At 39.1% G+C, this 15,024-nt stretch overlaps 1 protein-coding gene across 1 annotated transcript; it reads left to right on the plus strand.

The window, feature by feature from the left end:
- Positions 1-103: 103 nt before the first annotated feature.
- On the plus strand, positions 104-11,360 carry fbxw2 (F-box and WD repeat domain containing 2). The gene is made up of 8 exons (XM_054612541.1): positions 104-423; positions 2,523-2,815; positions 4,300-4,522; positions 6,247-6,441; positions 7,487-7,620; positions 8,899-8,985; positions 9,119-9,288; positions 10,047-11,360. Exons 2-8 carry the CDS (start codon positions 2,549-2,551, stop codon positions 10,333-10,335), a joined length of 1,365 nt encoding a protein of 454 aa, XP_054468516.1. The 5' UTR covers positions 104-423; positions 2,523-2,548; the 3' UTR covers positions 10,336-11,360.
- The last annotated feature ends 3,664 nt before the right edge of the window (positions 11,361-15,024 follow it).

Consider the following 15,024-nt stretch of genomic DNA (forward strand, 5'->3'; position numbering starts at 1 on the left):
TCTGAATATGTCCGTTTGTTTCCGGATGAGAATTGTATACTACTATAACCTCTCCTGTAAGGCAAATCTGAGGGCGGATGCGACCCCCGGCTTGGATAGCGTTTCCATTATCTTTTGGTTTTCATGCTGTCAGAACAGAGCTGCTATCCTTCTATGCTACTCCTAAAAAAACTCCCTGCTATGGGAAATGAATACTGAATAAATGAAGACTAACGCTATCCTCTCAGGGACATTATGTAATTCACAGTCAACAGAATCAAGGACTCACATCATGGTGGTTAGCTAGCGTTAGCTACCAAGCTAGGTTACTTGGACAATCCTTTCAACTTGCTCGCTGACAGGTTAGCTTACGACAGCTAACTTCGCTATGTGAACTAACTAAGCCAGGAAAGTGGCAATAAAGAAACTCCCTGCAACTCTCTGGTTGGTGGAATTTATTTTTCCTGTTTACATGTAACTTTATAGCCTAGCAGTAGCGCGTACTGTTCAGTGGTTGTTGTAGATGTTGCTAGTCGTAGCTAATCTGCCAGTAAATTGTAGTAGTGATACGTTACTCAGCTAATGTTTGCTATAAAAGTTGCTAACTAGCCAGGTGGCTAACTTAGACTGAATGTATATGCAAATACAGTTAATTACCTGACGAGATTGACAGCCCTTTACTACAGCTATTCAAGTTATATTGTAAATAAGCCACAGCTCATTGTATCTATTATCCAACACGTCTTCAAAATGTTCTCTCAGGCTACATTTCTGGCTCATGAAACTATTACAAATCGGTCAGTGTGATAAATGAATAAAGCCATAACACTACAACCCTGCAACAATGTAACATATGATGAATGCTTGTTTAGTTTGACCAGCTGTGGAAAAGAAGCCCAGCGTATTAAATTGCAATCAAGTGTCACCGATGAAAACATGACAGCATACCAGCATGTTACCAGCAAATGTTTGACAGTTTGACTTGATAGTGATTGACCCTTTTAAAAGGGTCATTTGTTAATTTTTCTGTGATTGACAAATCTTCAGATTTTACTCAATAATTAAAAAAATGTTTTACTTTATGATGTTGCCGTTTGCTTCCTGTGAATAGTTGTCTTTCAAGGTGGTTCAAGAGATTGTGACTATGTAACACAGGAGGGGCCAAACTTTTTTCATTGTGGGCCATAATCTGAAAAATATTTAAGGAGTCAAAGTCCCAGCAATAGTAAATGGATAGTCTTCAATCCGTTACACTGCAAGAAAATGCCGTAGAAAATACATTTTCTATCAAAGTACCTACACAACACTACTAAACAGTTTAAGGTTTGACGTTACAGTCTTTTTTTGGTGCACGCTCATATGTATTAAAAAAAAGGATTTCTGTATCCGCAACACTTAAATTAAATTTTAATTAATTCAATACTTTTTAAACTCTGATACAGTTCATGGCCTTCATGGCTATGGTCCAAGTGCCCACTTGAATTGTTATGATGTTACATGTAAATCTGTTACCAAATATTGGTTTCTGTTCATGGTCTTAGCGCCTACTTTAAAGATTATGATGTAAAGAATGTAAGATGTTAATATATCTAATATTAAGATATTACACACAGAACATGTGGAGATTGTGAAATATTTGTTTCTGTGCCAACATGCGAAGACAGATAATTTCACTTTATACAGTCGACAGCTAGTGTTTAAACTGGGATGTACACTGTACAGTGCAATTTATTAGAATTATAATCAAGTTATATTCTAGTTTATTTTAGAAAATTCCAAATAAGCCGCATTATGGGCGGCTGTGGCGTAGTGGAGAGCAAGGTAGTTCTCCAATCAGAGGATCGGTGGTTCGATACCCGGGTTCGGCAGTCGATGTGTCCTTGGGCAAGACACTTAACCCCAAGTTGCTCCCGAAGGCTTGCCATCGGTGTGGACTGGATGTTGCATGAATGTTAGTTAGAGTCTGATGGTGGCACCTTGCATGGTAGCCTGTCACCAGTGTGTGAATGGGTGAATGATATGTAATATACTACTGATTGTAAGTCGCTTTGGATAAAAGCGTCTGCTAAATGACTGTAATGTAATGTAAATTATGTAAATTATGCTGATAGTACCGATGGAATTTTTTCTTATCATCTACAGTTGCAAGATATTTATTCACTTAACATTTTGCATCTGTATTGTACATTTTTTAAATTGTCATTCAAACAACATCTTGACAAACTTACAGTAGGAGTCATTTGCATTTCACCTCTCACCCTTGTTTTTTTTTTTCATCTCCTTCAGAACTAATTTAAACTAATCAATTAAGATTTTATTTAATAAAAAATGTCATACATTTGTTAAAGCCTCTCATAGAAAATACATTCTTTCCGCTATTGCAAAAAGAATATCTTTGAGATTTTGACTTGGTCAGAAAAATAAATTATATTGGAATACCTCAAGTTATCCCAAAACACTTTATTTACCAGATGTGATACTTGTGCCATCCTGTGCATGAATGATTTGCTGACGTCAGACCCCCCCCTGCATTGATCCTGCAGGTGTTGCAGGTCGCTCTCATGTGCCCATGGAGAAGGCTGCCTTCGAGGGGTGGCTGGAGTCTGTCTCTGTCACTTTCCTAACTCTAAACGACCAGCAGAGAAACCAGTCTCTGGACCACCTCATCTCCCTAAGCGGTGCCGTCCAGCTCCGCCATCTGTCTAATGGACTGGAGACGCTGCTGAAGCGTGACTTCCTGCGCCTCCTTCCCCTGGAGCTGGCCTTCTACCTGCTCCACTGGCTGGATCCTGAGACCCTGCTCACCTGCTGCCTGGTCTGCAAACAGTGGAATAAGGTAATGTAGTCATGCTTGGACCAAAAAATACAAACTCTATACAGACGGTGAATGTCATACTAATGTGGGAAAATAGTCAAATAGTCTAAACATTACGGGGAAAATCAGAATAATTTGAACCAGTCGTTGACTGAGCATCACATGTGCCAGAAATAACATAGAATCTGTGTATTTCTGGCATGACAAGCTGGACTGTTGTAAAAATATCTAGCATCCAGCCATTATCTGGCAATTTGATAATTTTAATATTAATAATAATATGTTTATTTTAGATGCGTTTTTCAAATAACTCAAATACTTTGTACAATGGGGATAAAATATAGTGAAAAAACATAAATAACAGGGAAAAAAATTATGTAGTTTTGACAGACAAGTAAAAATGGTAGAAAAAATACTAATAAAAATACAAATTTCTGGGTCGCCAAATAAGATAACTGCTGTGGGAGGAAACCATCGCAGCCATGGGGAGATCGTGCATTGTAAATAAAGTCTTAAGAATATTAAGAGACCAAGACAGATATTCAAGAATAATGATGAGATCTAAAAAGAACATGAAAGTAGTTCCCGGCTTGATTAGTTAATCTGGCCTGCAGTTAACACGGGGGAAATATTGGAAGTAACATCACTGGTGGCTCTGTTATTTCTCCACGCTGGTATTAAACTGCATGTTTGTGGTGAGAGCGGCCTGATCAGCCGTGGCATCTTACAGATCTCTGATAAAGATGTGTGTCTGTGCGATGAAAGATCTCAGGGAAGCCTCCTCGCTCCTTGATCTTTGCCTCTTTACAAGCCGTCATCTGTAATGATGCCAGATCAAAGTGATTTCTGGGTCACCCACAGAGTGAGGAGACATGAAGTAAGAAGCGGCCATGATAGTTCAGAGGGATGGGGGGGTTCTTGATTTACATGAAAATCTTGGTGATTTGACGCTGTTTTATTTAGACAAAGATCCTGTACATTTGCTTGTGTTTTGATGACATTTAAGAACTGTGGCTCTATTTGTTAAATGAGGAAAGATTTCTGTAGAAAAATACGCTTATATCTCATAACATAGCAAAATTGTTGAGTATTTGTTAAGAAACTCAGGATTAAGTATTACAGAGTTACAGGATCTTTTCATGCCAGTTGTTGTGAATTGGCAAACATTGTATTAATTTCCTTTTTTCATGTTTATGGTACCTTGTTCAACATTGTTGTTGCTGTTTTTAGCTGTATGGGTATTTCTATGCATGGACATTGAGAGCATCAAAATACCAGAGTCAAATGTGTTCACACTTACTCTGCCATACAAGCTGATTCTTATTATAATAATTAAGAACTTGTTTTGATATTATAGGCAAAGCCAAAAATAATTCAGTTTTAGAGTTGAAAACGCCACATTTACAAAACAATGTAAAGAAACTAACAAGTAGTGTGTATCAGCTCACCCATTCTGGTATTGAAAGTGATTCAAGCATCCCTAACCAGCATCCGTCTCCTTGTAGGTGATCAACTCATGCACAGAGGTGTGGCAGGGTGTGTGTCGGGAGCTGGGCTGGAGGATCGATGAGTCCATTCAGGACGCGCCGCACTGGAAGGCGGTCTACCTGAAGGCCAAGCTGCGCATGGTGCAGCTGCAGGATCAGGAGGCCTTCGAGACGTCGTCCCTGATTGGCCACAGTGCTCGAGTGTACGCCCTCTACTACAAGGACGGCCTCCTCTGCACAGGTACCGTACACCAGTCATTCTCTAAGGTGGTACTTTGCCAAATGTTTTGCTGTATCATTAAAAAGTGCACAGCTAAAGATGAAGACCATTTGTGCCAATAAAACAAGCATATTTTTTCCAATACTGTCACCCACGTTATCTTATGAGGTTATGAATGTGACACATCGTTAATCGTTAAATCTGTCATGAATCAGTCACTTCACTCACTCTAATATAAATATTCCATTCCAAGTTTTCTGCACAAAATCCAACATGGCTGACTTCCTGTCCAGCAAAAACATTATATACTATTTGTATGTAAAATTAGTTTTTAAAGATTAGAGTAATGACACTACGGAGCCCGCTGTTCTGGCCTCTACCATTATCACATCATGTTTTGATCCTGGTGTAAATGTACCTACTGTTGTTGTAAAAAAAATAATTAGGATAGTTTACTTACATTTGATGCATTATTCTGTTATTGCAGTACAATTGCTCTAAATATTTGGTCTGTACTTGTTGATAAAATCAAGGAAGTGGCAGCAGTGACGCCAGAAATATACGTCATGAGACGTCTGTTCTTAGCTTAAAGTCTTAGACACATTTTCCACCAACATGCCAACCGTTTTTTCGCCGCCTCTTTGAATGAATCGCTCTGCTGTGCAGCCTGTGCTATGCACAATGATATAATCTTGGATTTGGTTGTATTCAATTCAATTCAGTTTATTTTGTATAGCCCAAAATCACAAATTACAAATTTGCCTCAGAGGACTTTACAATCTGTACACATGCGACATCCTCTGTCCTTCCCTCACATCGGCACAGGAAAAACTCCCCTAAAAAACCCCTTTAACAGGGAGAAAAAAGGAAGAAACCTATGGGAGAACGACAGAGGAGGGATCCTTCTCCCAGGATGGACAGAATGCAATAGATGTCATGTGTACAGAATGAACAGCATAACAGAGATACAACACATTCAATGTATATGACATAAATGATTCATATAATAAGAGTAGTAAGCAGAGTAACGAAGGAAAAAATTAAGACTACTTATAATAACAGGCACGACCACGGTCCAGGTACCACAACGATGCATGGAAATCTGCGAGGCGATATTGTTTCTGTATTTTAATATTTAGCAGCAGTAGTTAATAAGGTTGAATTATTGTATTGTATTAAGAAATACTAATGGTCCATTGATCCCAGTTAAGACTGTGTAAAGCCTTGGATGATATTGGTGCATTCAGTTTCTGAATGACTTACACACCACTCTTAGACGCCTTTTCTTTTTAACTGTTACACTCGTACTGAAGCTCTGGAACATCACGTTCACTTAGTTTTAGTTTATTTTACAGTTCCTCAGTTTCACTACTGACAATGTTCTTCATCTCACACTTTCTCTTCTTCTCTCCAATTCTTGGGCTTGTGTCAGAGTATTTGCACACGGCACAACACTTGCCCTTATATAGTGTTTAGGGGGTGTTAAATATGCTAATAATAACCTTGGTCAGACACCTCCAATGTATCAAGTGGGACTGATCTTTCAGCACACCAGTGTTTGGTCCTTCTGGAGTTGACTTATTTTATTTTTTCTGTAAACAGAAAATATAAGAAATTGAAGATAATGTTGCAGCTTGAGGCAAATTGAGCGTATTTGACCTACGTTCCTGTGTCGGTCTGGATGGGGTGTTAGAGAGGCGGGTCGGAGCTTTAAGCAGAAACACAGACGTCATCTTGTTTTTCAGGATCCGACGACCTCTCCGCCAAGTTGTGGGACGTGCGCACTGGGCAGTGCATTTATGGAATTCAGACGCACACCTGCGCCGCGGTGAAATTTGATGAGCAGAAGCTGGTTACCGGGTCCTTTGACAACACTATTGCATGCTGGGAGTGGAGCACAGGAGCTAAAATCCAGCAGTTCCGTGGCCACACAGGAGCAGGTTGGTTTATGCATTCAGCAAACATCTGATCTGGGCTTCTTGGATAATTTAGCCAAACTTTATTTATACAGCACATTTCATTCCAGTTTACTGTGTTCAAGTATGTATAAGTAAATACACAGGCGTACAAACAAAAATCCAAATCAACCAAATTAAATTATAGTATTCCAGCAGCTTGGACCATAAACTCTAAAAGCGCTTCTTTTTAGGGGCATAAATCATTTGATAGGAACAAATATGTGACTGATTTTGTGTTTGTATCATGGTAAAAAAGTCTTCAAAGGAATTTAATTTATTAATCTTAAAATAAGGCCTCGAATGTACTGAAATGTATTAAACCAATCTTTCAGAAGTCTTAAAAATGCTTAGACAGATTGTATGTATTGTTTTTTCTGATGTAGCGTCGTTAAATCTCAAAATTATTGCTAACTTCTATTTATTCTTTTATTTTTTACAATACTTTATTTAATGCCTCTCAAATTAACATCACGCTGATCAGGATAACGAAACCAACAACACTTTTTTTTTGGATGGACGGGATGCTCAGAGAATCCACTGTCTACACGTCAGCTGTCACTGTTAACTGGACGACATATCTAAGTGCAAATTCACCCAAAATGTAACTACTAACAAGATTGTTTGGCATGGCTGTATTTGCTATGCCTAATGTAATTAGAATCAGGCACAAGTGATACATTGAAAATTGCCAAGCGATCATGCCAACAAACAGTGGGTGTGTCCCATTTCTTGTTATATGTTACAATTAATATTTGGGCAGAAAATTGTCTCAAACCCTAAGCAAGTAATGTCGCTTCATGTCTCTTCTTTTTGTGTCTCTAATTTTTATTATTTTTCAGTATTGGTAATTGTAAACTTGTTCTCAAATGTCATGCAGTATGGCATTAAAGTAAAATAAATGTTTAAGCTGTAGGTATCCTGTGGAAGCAGCCGTTTCCCAAAATTTGGAACAATAATTCATTTGACGTTATGTCGTTTTGATAAATGTCCCTTTTTTTAGTAACTGATTCTTGTTGTGTGTGCTCAGTCTTCAGTGTGGACTACAATGATGAGCTGGACTTGCTGGTAAGCGGCTCTGCAGACTTCACTGTGAAGGTCTGGGCTTTGTCCGCCGGCGCCTGTCTCAACACTATGACCGGACACACGGAGTGGGTCACCAAGGTCAGCTCATCCAACCTGCTCCAGCTTTCATTGGATGTTATTCATGCATTCATTTAAACAGGCCCTATTATGCTATTATCCGGGTGCATATTCTTATCTCAAGTTACAGTTACAACATGTTTAAATGCGTTAATGCTCATAATCCGCCTTGTGTTTCTCATCCTGTCTGTCCTGCAGCACCTCTTCTCACCCTCTCTCTGAAATGCTCCGTTGTAGAGCTTGCTCCTCCCTCCAGAAAGCAAAGTCTGACCTGATTGGTCAGCTAGCCCGCTCTGTTGTGATTGGTCAACGTTTCACATTTAAAAAACTCTTCCTCCAGAGCTTCAGCTCCGTCTCTCTCTTTTCTTGTAATTTTAACTGTAATATATATGATAAATAATATAAAACATAGAAGTCCTGTACCTCTATGGAGGCAGAGAGAACTCAAAAATGTCTTTAGTTCAGTATAGCACAGTTATATTACCATAAATCATAAAAAACATTTTTACAACCTCTACTTCCAGCATCTCCTCTCTGCTCTGTGTTCAGCAGCCTGTAGTTCAGTCCAAGTTTCACAGATTGTTTGTCACATAACTGTTGGTCTCAGGTGAATCAATCATGGCTTCCTAGTTGCACTAAGGATCAGATTTTGACGTTTCTTTACAGTATCAAGTTGGAGCAAACGATTTATCTGTGGCGAGATTAAAACTGAGACGTGTAGAATAAAATGTTTTTGATGAAATTTCACAAATGTAAGCTTCGTTTCGGTTGATTTTTCTGATGCAAGCATTCGTCACACACAATGTGTTCGAGGACCGTCGGAAATATGAAAAAGGGTTTATTGACAGTGCTGTACTCAAAGCTCATAACGTTGACAATCGAATTCTAAATTAACATTCGAATGCTGCACAACTTTCTTTCTTTTTTTAAAAAATACATCCTGTTTAGAGCTGGGGTTTCTGCACAGTGTTCCAGGTTCCCCTAATATTATGGTAGTATACTATTTGTTGATGTAGATTCCAGTGGAGGTGTAGTAGTAGGTCCAGGTGGGTGACCCAGTAACGTTCTGAGTATTGTTCATTATAGAAAGGTGGTTTATAAAAACTAAAAAGAGAAACTAATTTAATCGGATGAATCCCTTTATTCAAATTGAGGGTTTTGTTTGAGGATTTTCCATTTTTTTAGGGTGATGATATCATCATATCATAATATATGTCGAAAGACATTCAAAGCTTCATTCCAAAACCTCAAGAGAAGCTTTGACTAAAAACCTGTATCTGTTATTGTTCTCTCCATCAGGTGCTACTCCAGAAAAGTGAGGTCGAGTCGGTGGTGCACAATCCTGGTGATCACATCCTCCTGAGTGCTGATAAGTATGAAATCAAGGTAACACTCCTGCCTCTGGCTGTTTCTTCTGTTTTCACCCTTTAAGAGTAAAGAAACCTCCGTCATAGCTCTGGTGAATGTTCTTATGAGTGAAGAGTCCACTAGAGGGCGCTAACACTGTCCCCCTCTGCAGGTCTGGCCTCTGGGCAGAGAAATCAACTGCAAGTGTTTGAAGACGCTGTCGGTGTCTGAGGACCGCAGCATCGGCCTCCAGCCCCGCCTGCAGTTCGACGGGCGCCACATCGTCTGCAGCTCCGACCTCGGGGTCTACCAGTGGGACTTTGCCAGTTTTGAGGTTCTCAGGTAAAAATATTCGCTTGACAAAAAAAAAGTGCGTTCATCACCTCATGAGAGCAGATGTCACAAAGGATGTAAATAATAAAGAAAAGCAAAAAGAATATTATTAACAGCATGATGGAGCTAAGACGGTGCCAGATGGCTCTTTAAAGTAAATATGAGCCGACATACGAGTAAGTGTGAGGCTCAGTGTATTCAGTACCAATAACATTGTATCATCATTAATCATAGGACAATGTTGTAGTTCTCAGAGATGAGTTCAAAACTATGAATCATCTCTCTAAGATGAAAACGTACCGGCTCTTATATTCAACCCTTGATTAATATCGTATATATATATAAAATGTCTCTGTACTTGAGCTGCTACAACACCTGAATTTCCCCCATGGGGATCAATAAAGGAATATCTATCCATCTATATTATAATAGTGTGCAGTAATAATAATAATAAAAAAGTGCCTAATAATAATTTATTAAGGAGTTTGACAACATAAAGAGGAATTAATAATAACAAGAGACGTAAGTAGTAATCATAGTAATATCATTTTATTCTATAGCAGCATGTTCAGTCTTTAGTTCCCTCAAAGCCATTTTCCTCCTTTTTGTCAAAAGCACCTGATTTAATAAACAAAATAGTATAGAAAACCCCACATGGAGGCAAAGGGAAGGTTCACATTTCAATTTTAGAAAGATCTTTTTTTCTTATGTCTAATTAATAATTATGGCATAATTACTCTAAATCCAGCATGTGATCCCGTCCCCAGGGTGATAAAGACACAGGACCCAGCCAACCTGTCACTGCTCAGCTTCGGCGAGGTGTTCGCCCTCCTCTTCGACAACCACTTCCTGTATGTGATGGACCTGAGGACGGAGGCCATCTCGGGCCGCTGGCCTCTACCAGCCTACAGGAAATCCAAACGGGGATCCAGCTTCCTGGCCGGCGTGACGTCCTGGCTCAACGGCCTGGACGGGGACAATGACTCTGGACTGGTGTTTGCCACCAGCATGCCCGACCATAGCATTCACTTAGTACTGTGGAAGGAGAACGGATAGACGCAGACTGCTAGGACGCGAGCCGCCATCACGTGACTCTGGAAATATGAACCTTAACAGCCAACGCGGGTCGCGTATGGACCGAAGCATTTTAGTTTTTATCCGTTTTTCTTCCTCAGCATCCTCCTCTTTACACATGGAAATGGAAGGCAAACCCAAGACGGACGATGAAGCCATTACTGATGCGCTTCACTCGACTTGATCCTGAGAAACCTGCAAACCTCCTGTTGGTCTTCTGATCTCACACATAGAAATTGTTTTAATGAAAGCCAAGAAATATCAGCGACGACTACAAACAAAATGGCAAAAAAAATGTTCAAAAATAAACACAATAGAAATAAGCTGTAAACTGAAGGTTGGGTACCACGTTTTCTGAGGGTTTAAGTGTCAGCTTGAGAAATGTGATGTGCCTTTTTTTTAGTTAATTTGATGTTGCAGACTAGAACTCCTCCATAACTTTGGCACGACAGCATTGTAAATCTTACTTTTACCTTTATTTTGTTTTATATTTACTGCGCTCTAACAGTCTCAGACGTTTGGCATTTTATAGTGATCTACCTGCCACGACTTGGCTTTTACGCATCATTGACTGTGTAACACATCAGGTTTATTTTTCTAATGCATTGCACAGCAGAGGAAGTTGAACTTGGCACCCAGTTTGTTTCTGCGCAGTTCCAATTTAAGACTTCGGACTAACATCTGACGGGATGTTTTTCTGACGCAACAAGAGAAACTGAGACCACGCCCACTCTGTCCAACATCACTTCTCAACTTGGTTGTCTGCCTGTACAAATTAAAATTTAACCATCATAGTGATTTTTTTTCCCCCAGGACTTTTCATTGATGTCTTCCTTTGCAGTAGGCAGACCACGGACTGAAATGTATTCATGAGCACTAAACTTCATTCATGAACGATTAGTTTTTCTTGTATACGGACTGTAACGATGTTTCTCACATGGATTATTGTACACAGCAGATGTACAGACTGTTTGTGGGTTTAGGTTTTTTCAAATCTAATTAAAACACCACCAATATATTGTATTTTGTACTGTTGTCTGGCCAATGCACCACATCATATTCTCACAGCACTCAGTCACAACTGAAAACCCAGTAATTCTGTTTGTACATAAAGTGATGGATTGAATCGGGCCGGGGGGCGAAACGGGACATAACGTTTTTTTATTGTATCTAATAATTATTAGATAGTTACTTGCTTTAAGCGCTACATTGTTATTTGACCAAATCTTCCATCGCACTGTCACGGCTCTTCGGTCACCTGCATCAACCTCCAATCAGCTTCAGCACTGCAGTCCCTCCAATCAATAGAAGTAGCATATGCACCTAGTTGTGTCTGTGTTTGGTTATGCCACTATTTTAAAATGGGAGTGAGTATCATGTTACCGCTGAACGGTGTTTTTAGCCACGTTAGCAGTGTGACCACCCTGTCTGCCTGTTACTGTTTGTGTGGCTGCTTTCCCTGCATGGAGCCAGTTCTTATATGCTTTCGTTTTGAGTATACTCAAACATTTAGATAATCGATAGTGATAGTCTATTATGATCAAATCAAACTCCCACAGATGTGTTCAGGTCCTGTGCCCTGATCAACGGGGCTGTCCTCACCCAAACTACTCCAGGTTCTTGCCTTACCTTAACCAATAATCTCTACCTCAACCAGCAAAGGGCCGGTCTGGCCATGAAGAGCAGTGGGATTTATAACGCCTCAGTGGGTGAATCTTGACGTGTTGTGTAAAGTGCTTTATAAATGACAGTCCATTTACCACTTATCTTTGTTCAAACACGTTTTACCGTACAATCCATCTATTGTTTGGGTAATATATGAAAACATGAAATTCATCTTGGAATTGGTTCATAGATTATTGTCTCTACAGTCCGGTAGAAGCACTGACCTGAAGCCCCAGAACTCCGGGCTCAGCCTGCATTGGGTCAACTGGTTAATGAAAATGGGTTTGAGAATATGCAGCACAAAGACAACCCAACATGAGAAGAGCCTGTGTGACTTCATCACCTAATCTCTGTGCCTTTCCTCGAGGTGGGTTCCTGAGCTGCAGGACTTCATTATTTTAGTTTGGCGCCTAAATGTTGCAAATCCCTAAATGTCAGTGATCAAATTACTACACATCATATCTGGGGGCCATGAAGCCATCTAGCTTAGACAAAGAGTGCACAGAGAGAGGCGGTATGGGGCTGGTAGGGGACTCAGCGCTCTCAGGAAAGTCTCTGGTTTGTTGCTCAACATGCCTGAATGTGTTTTTATCTCAACCATGGTTCACCCAGTCTGGATTCTTTATTTATTCATATATATATATATATATATAAACGCTACAGTTTGACAGTACAAGAACAGTAGTAGTAAAAGTACATTACAGAGGCAGCATGAGGTCAACAACTCTGTACATATATTTTTTTATTCCCATTTCAATGTCTGAAGCTGAAATACAGCAACACGTATGGCATGGTAAGAAATAACTTATCAAAATAATCACAGACTGATAATCACGACGCAGTGGTCGTCTTTTTTTTCACAGTTACAATACTAGAAATTTTGTACACGAAAAAACACATGCAATGTCCCGTAGAACACAATCCTCAGTGGAACTGATCAAAACATCAGAAACATGTTCAGATCTGACATATACAAATATCAAAACAACTGAAAAGTGGAGTGGTACTTGTTGAAATACTTTATGAAAACAAAGATGAAGGAATCATGTACAAATCGCTGCTCAAGCATATATTATATTTGGGTCAAATGTATTTGGATAATCAGTTGTAGAAATGGTACTGATGAGCGACGGTATTCTGATTGAGTGAACTTTTGTTTCTCGAGTCCACATTAGTAACATTTGCATGTTTCGCAGAGTCCAAACTAACTATGGCTGCATTTTTGTAGAAATCACTGGCACATACTGACATGTTAGTGGAATGTTTGTTATTATTGGGAAAAGAGAATGCATTTTAATCAGGTTGATCTTATAGGCAGACTCAAACTTAGCACTGGTGGATGATTAATTGCCTAAAGATCCATCAGCTTCCGCTATAAAAAACATAATTTACTAAAACAACTTACTGTTCAGATATAAGCTGTTGAAAACCGTGCTGCACATAACCTACTCAGCATTAAGTCCAATTCATAACAATCCAAGTTTATATACAGCGTGTTGCAGTTCTTCAGAGGAACGCTGACATTTTGCAGAATGTGCATCTTTGCACTTTTGATATACTTGCTGTTCATTCAACATTTTTGTGTGCGTGATAAATTCCACCAATATCCCGCATTTCTTTTAGAGGGTTAAAACACACATCGCCAAGTAACGTGGAATACTTCACCTCACCAAATGATCATTTGAATATCAGCCTTAGACGGGAGCAAAGATGCATGTGTTTGGGAAGCAGTGAGCTGGGTAAAGCACACTTCTATTGTATTATTATATTGCACCAGTTGTGAAGGAGTTTGTCAACTGATGCTTAGGTATTTGTTTTGCTGTTATTAAACGCAGACCCCGATTACTTCAATTCATCAAGAATTGAAGTAATCGTAAACTCAGTTGTTTTATAATTCTTTGTTTCACCGTGGAGGCTTGAGAAAAAAACTAAGATCATTTTGGGTGGTGAGGGATTCCTTAAGCACGTGAAAGGTATGTCAGATACTACGATATGAAGTAAAGTCAGCAGTAGACTGAACCACAACAATGACTTGGAAGAGAAATGAAAAGCGTGGTCATCTCTATCTGCCGTTATCTTAATACTTAATATGTTGTTGAGTTTCGACATGTCATCTTCATCTGGTGCAAAATCAGAAGCTTCTCAAGAAGATATTCTGGCATTGGTTCAGGGAGTTTAGGGTTGATATGACAATAATAAATAAATCAGATATTCGTTAACTGTCTCAACCTCCCATACCGTTTATACTTGTGTAGCTCTCCCTTTTATCTTTATCATTAATATCACACTATGTTACAATGTTGCATACCACTGAGCAGGAATGTTTTATGACAATATTTGGAATAATGTTTAGTTCTTGTCCAATCTTGTCTGGTTATTTAATCCATAAACAATTCATTTTCCAAAAAATGAACTGTATCAAAATATCCCATGTAATGGGATTTGAGTCAATTTGATTTTTTGTGGTATACATGTCATACAGAATATTATCCACCCCTACTTGTAAATAAATAAAAGTTGGTAAAAAAAAAAAAAAAAAAAAAGCAAAACAAAACATGTGCATCACAACCTTTGAAAGTCTTTCCCAGAGTCAGATGATAAGATCAGTTTCATCTCTGTACAGATCACCATTGTTGGCTGTTTAGCCTAGCTAAGCTGGAGGAAACCGCTAGCCTCCAGACAGTTTCAGTACCGACACCAAAACAATACTTTACTCGATAGCTTACTTTAGGGAATAAAATATTTTTGCCTAATTAAAGTACTTTCAAAATTTCTGATACCAAGAACAAGTAAACAAGATTACAAATCTGACCTGACATTTAATGCCAGCTTTAAGGTATTTAGCAGTTATCAATACTGAGTACTACCAACACATTTTGGTCAGTACAAAGAGTATTGGGGTTATATGGCTATCCCTCCACACAGCAGCTAGAAGTCCTGTCTTCATAGTGAACACTAACTCTTAAGATAACCCAGGTGACTTGAATTGGGGACTAGCTTGTAGCT

This window comes from Anoplopoma fimbria, chromosome 14 (genome assembly GCF_027596085.1).
Source record: "Anoplopoma fimbria isolate UVic2021 breed Golden Eagle Sablefish chromosome 14, Afim_UVic_2022, whole genome shotgun sequence".
Lineage (NCBI taxonomy): Eukaryota > Metazoa > Chordata > Actinopteri > Perciformes > Anoplopomatidae > Anoplopoma > Anoplopoma fimbria.

Bases quoted from the DNA above. Each gene is read 5' to 3' on its own strand.
- fbxw2 (XM_054612541.1), top strand. From the start codon at position 2,549: ATGGAGAAGGCTGCCTTCGAGGGGTGGCTGGAGTCTGTCTCTGTCACT. The intron at 4,523-6,246 runs GTACCGTACACC...CTTGTTTTTCAG, and splicing joins GGACGGCCTCCTCTGCACAG to GATCCGACGACCTCTCCGCC. The intron at 8,986-9,118 runs GTAACACTCCTG...CCCCCTCTGCAG, and splicing joins CTGATAAGTATGAAATCAAG to GTCTGGCCTCTGGGCAGAGA.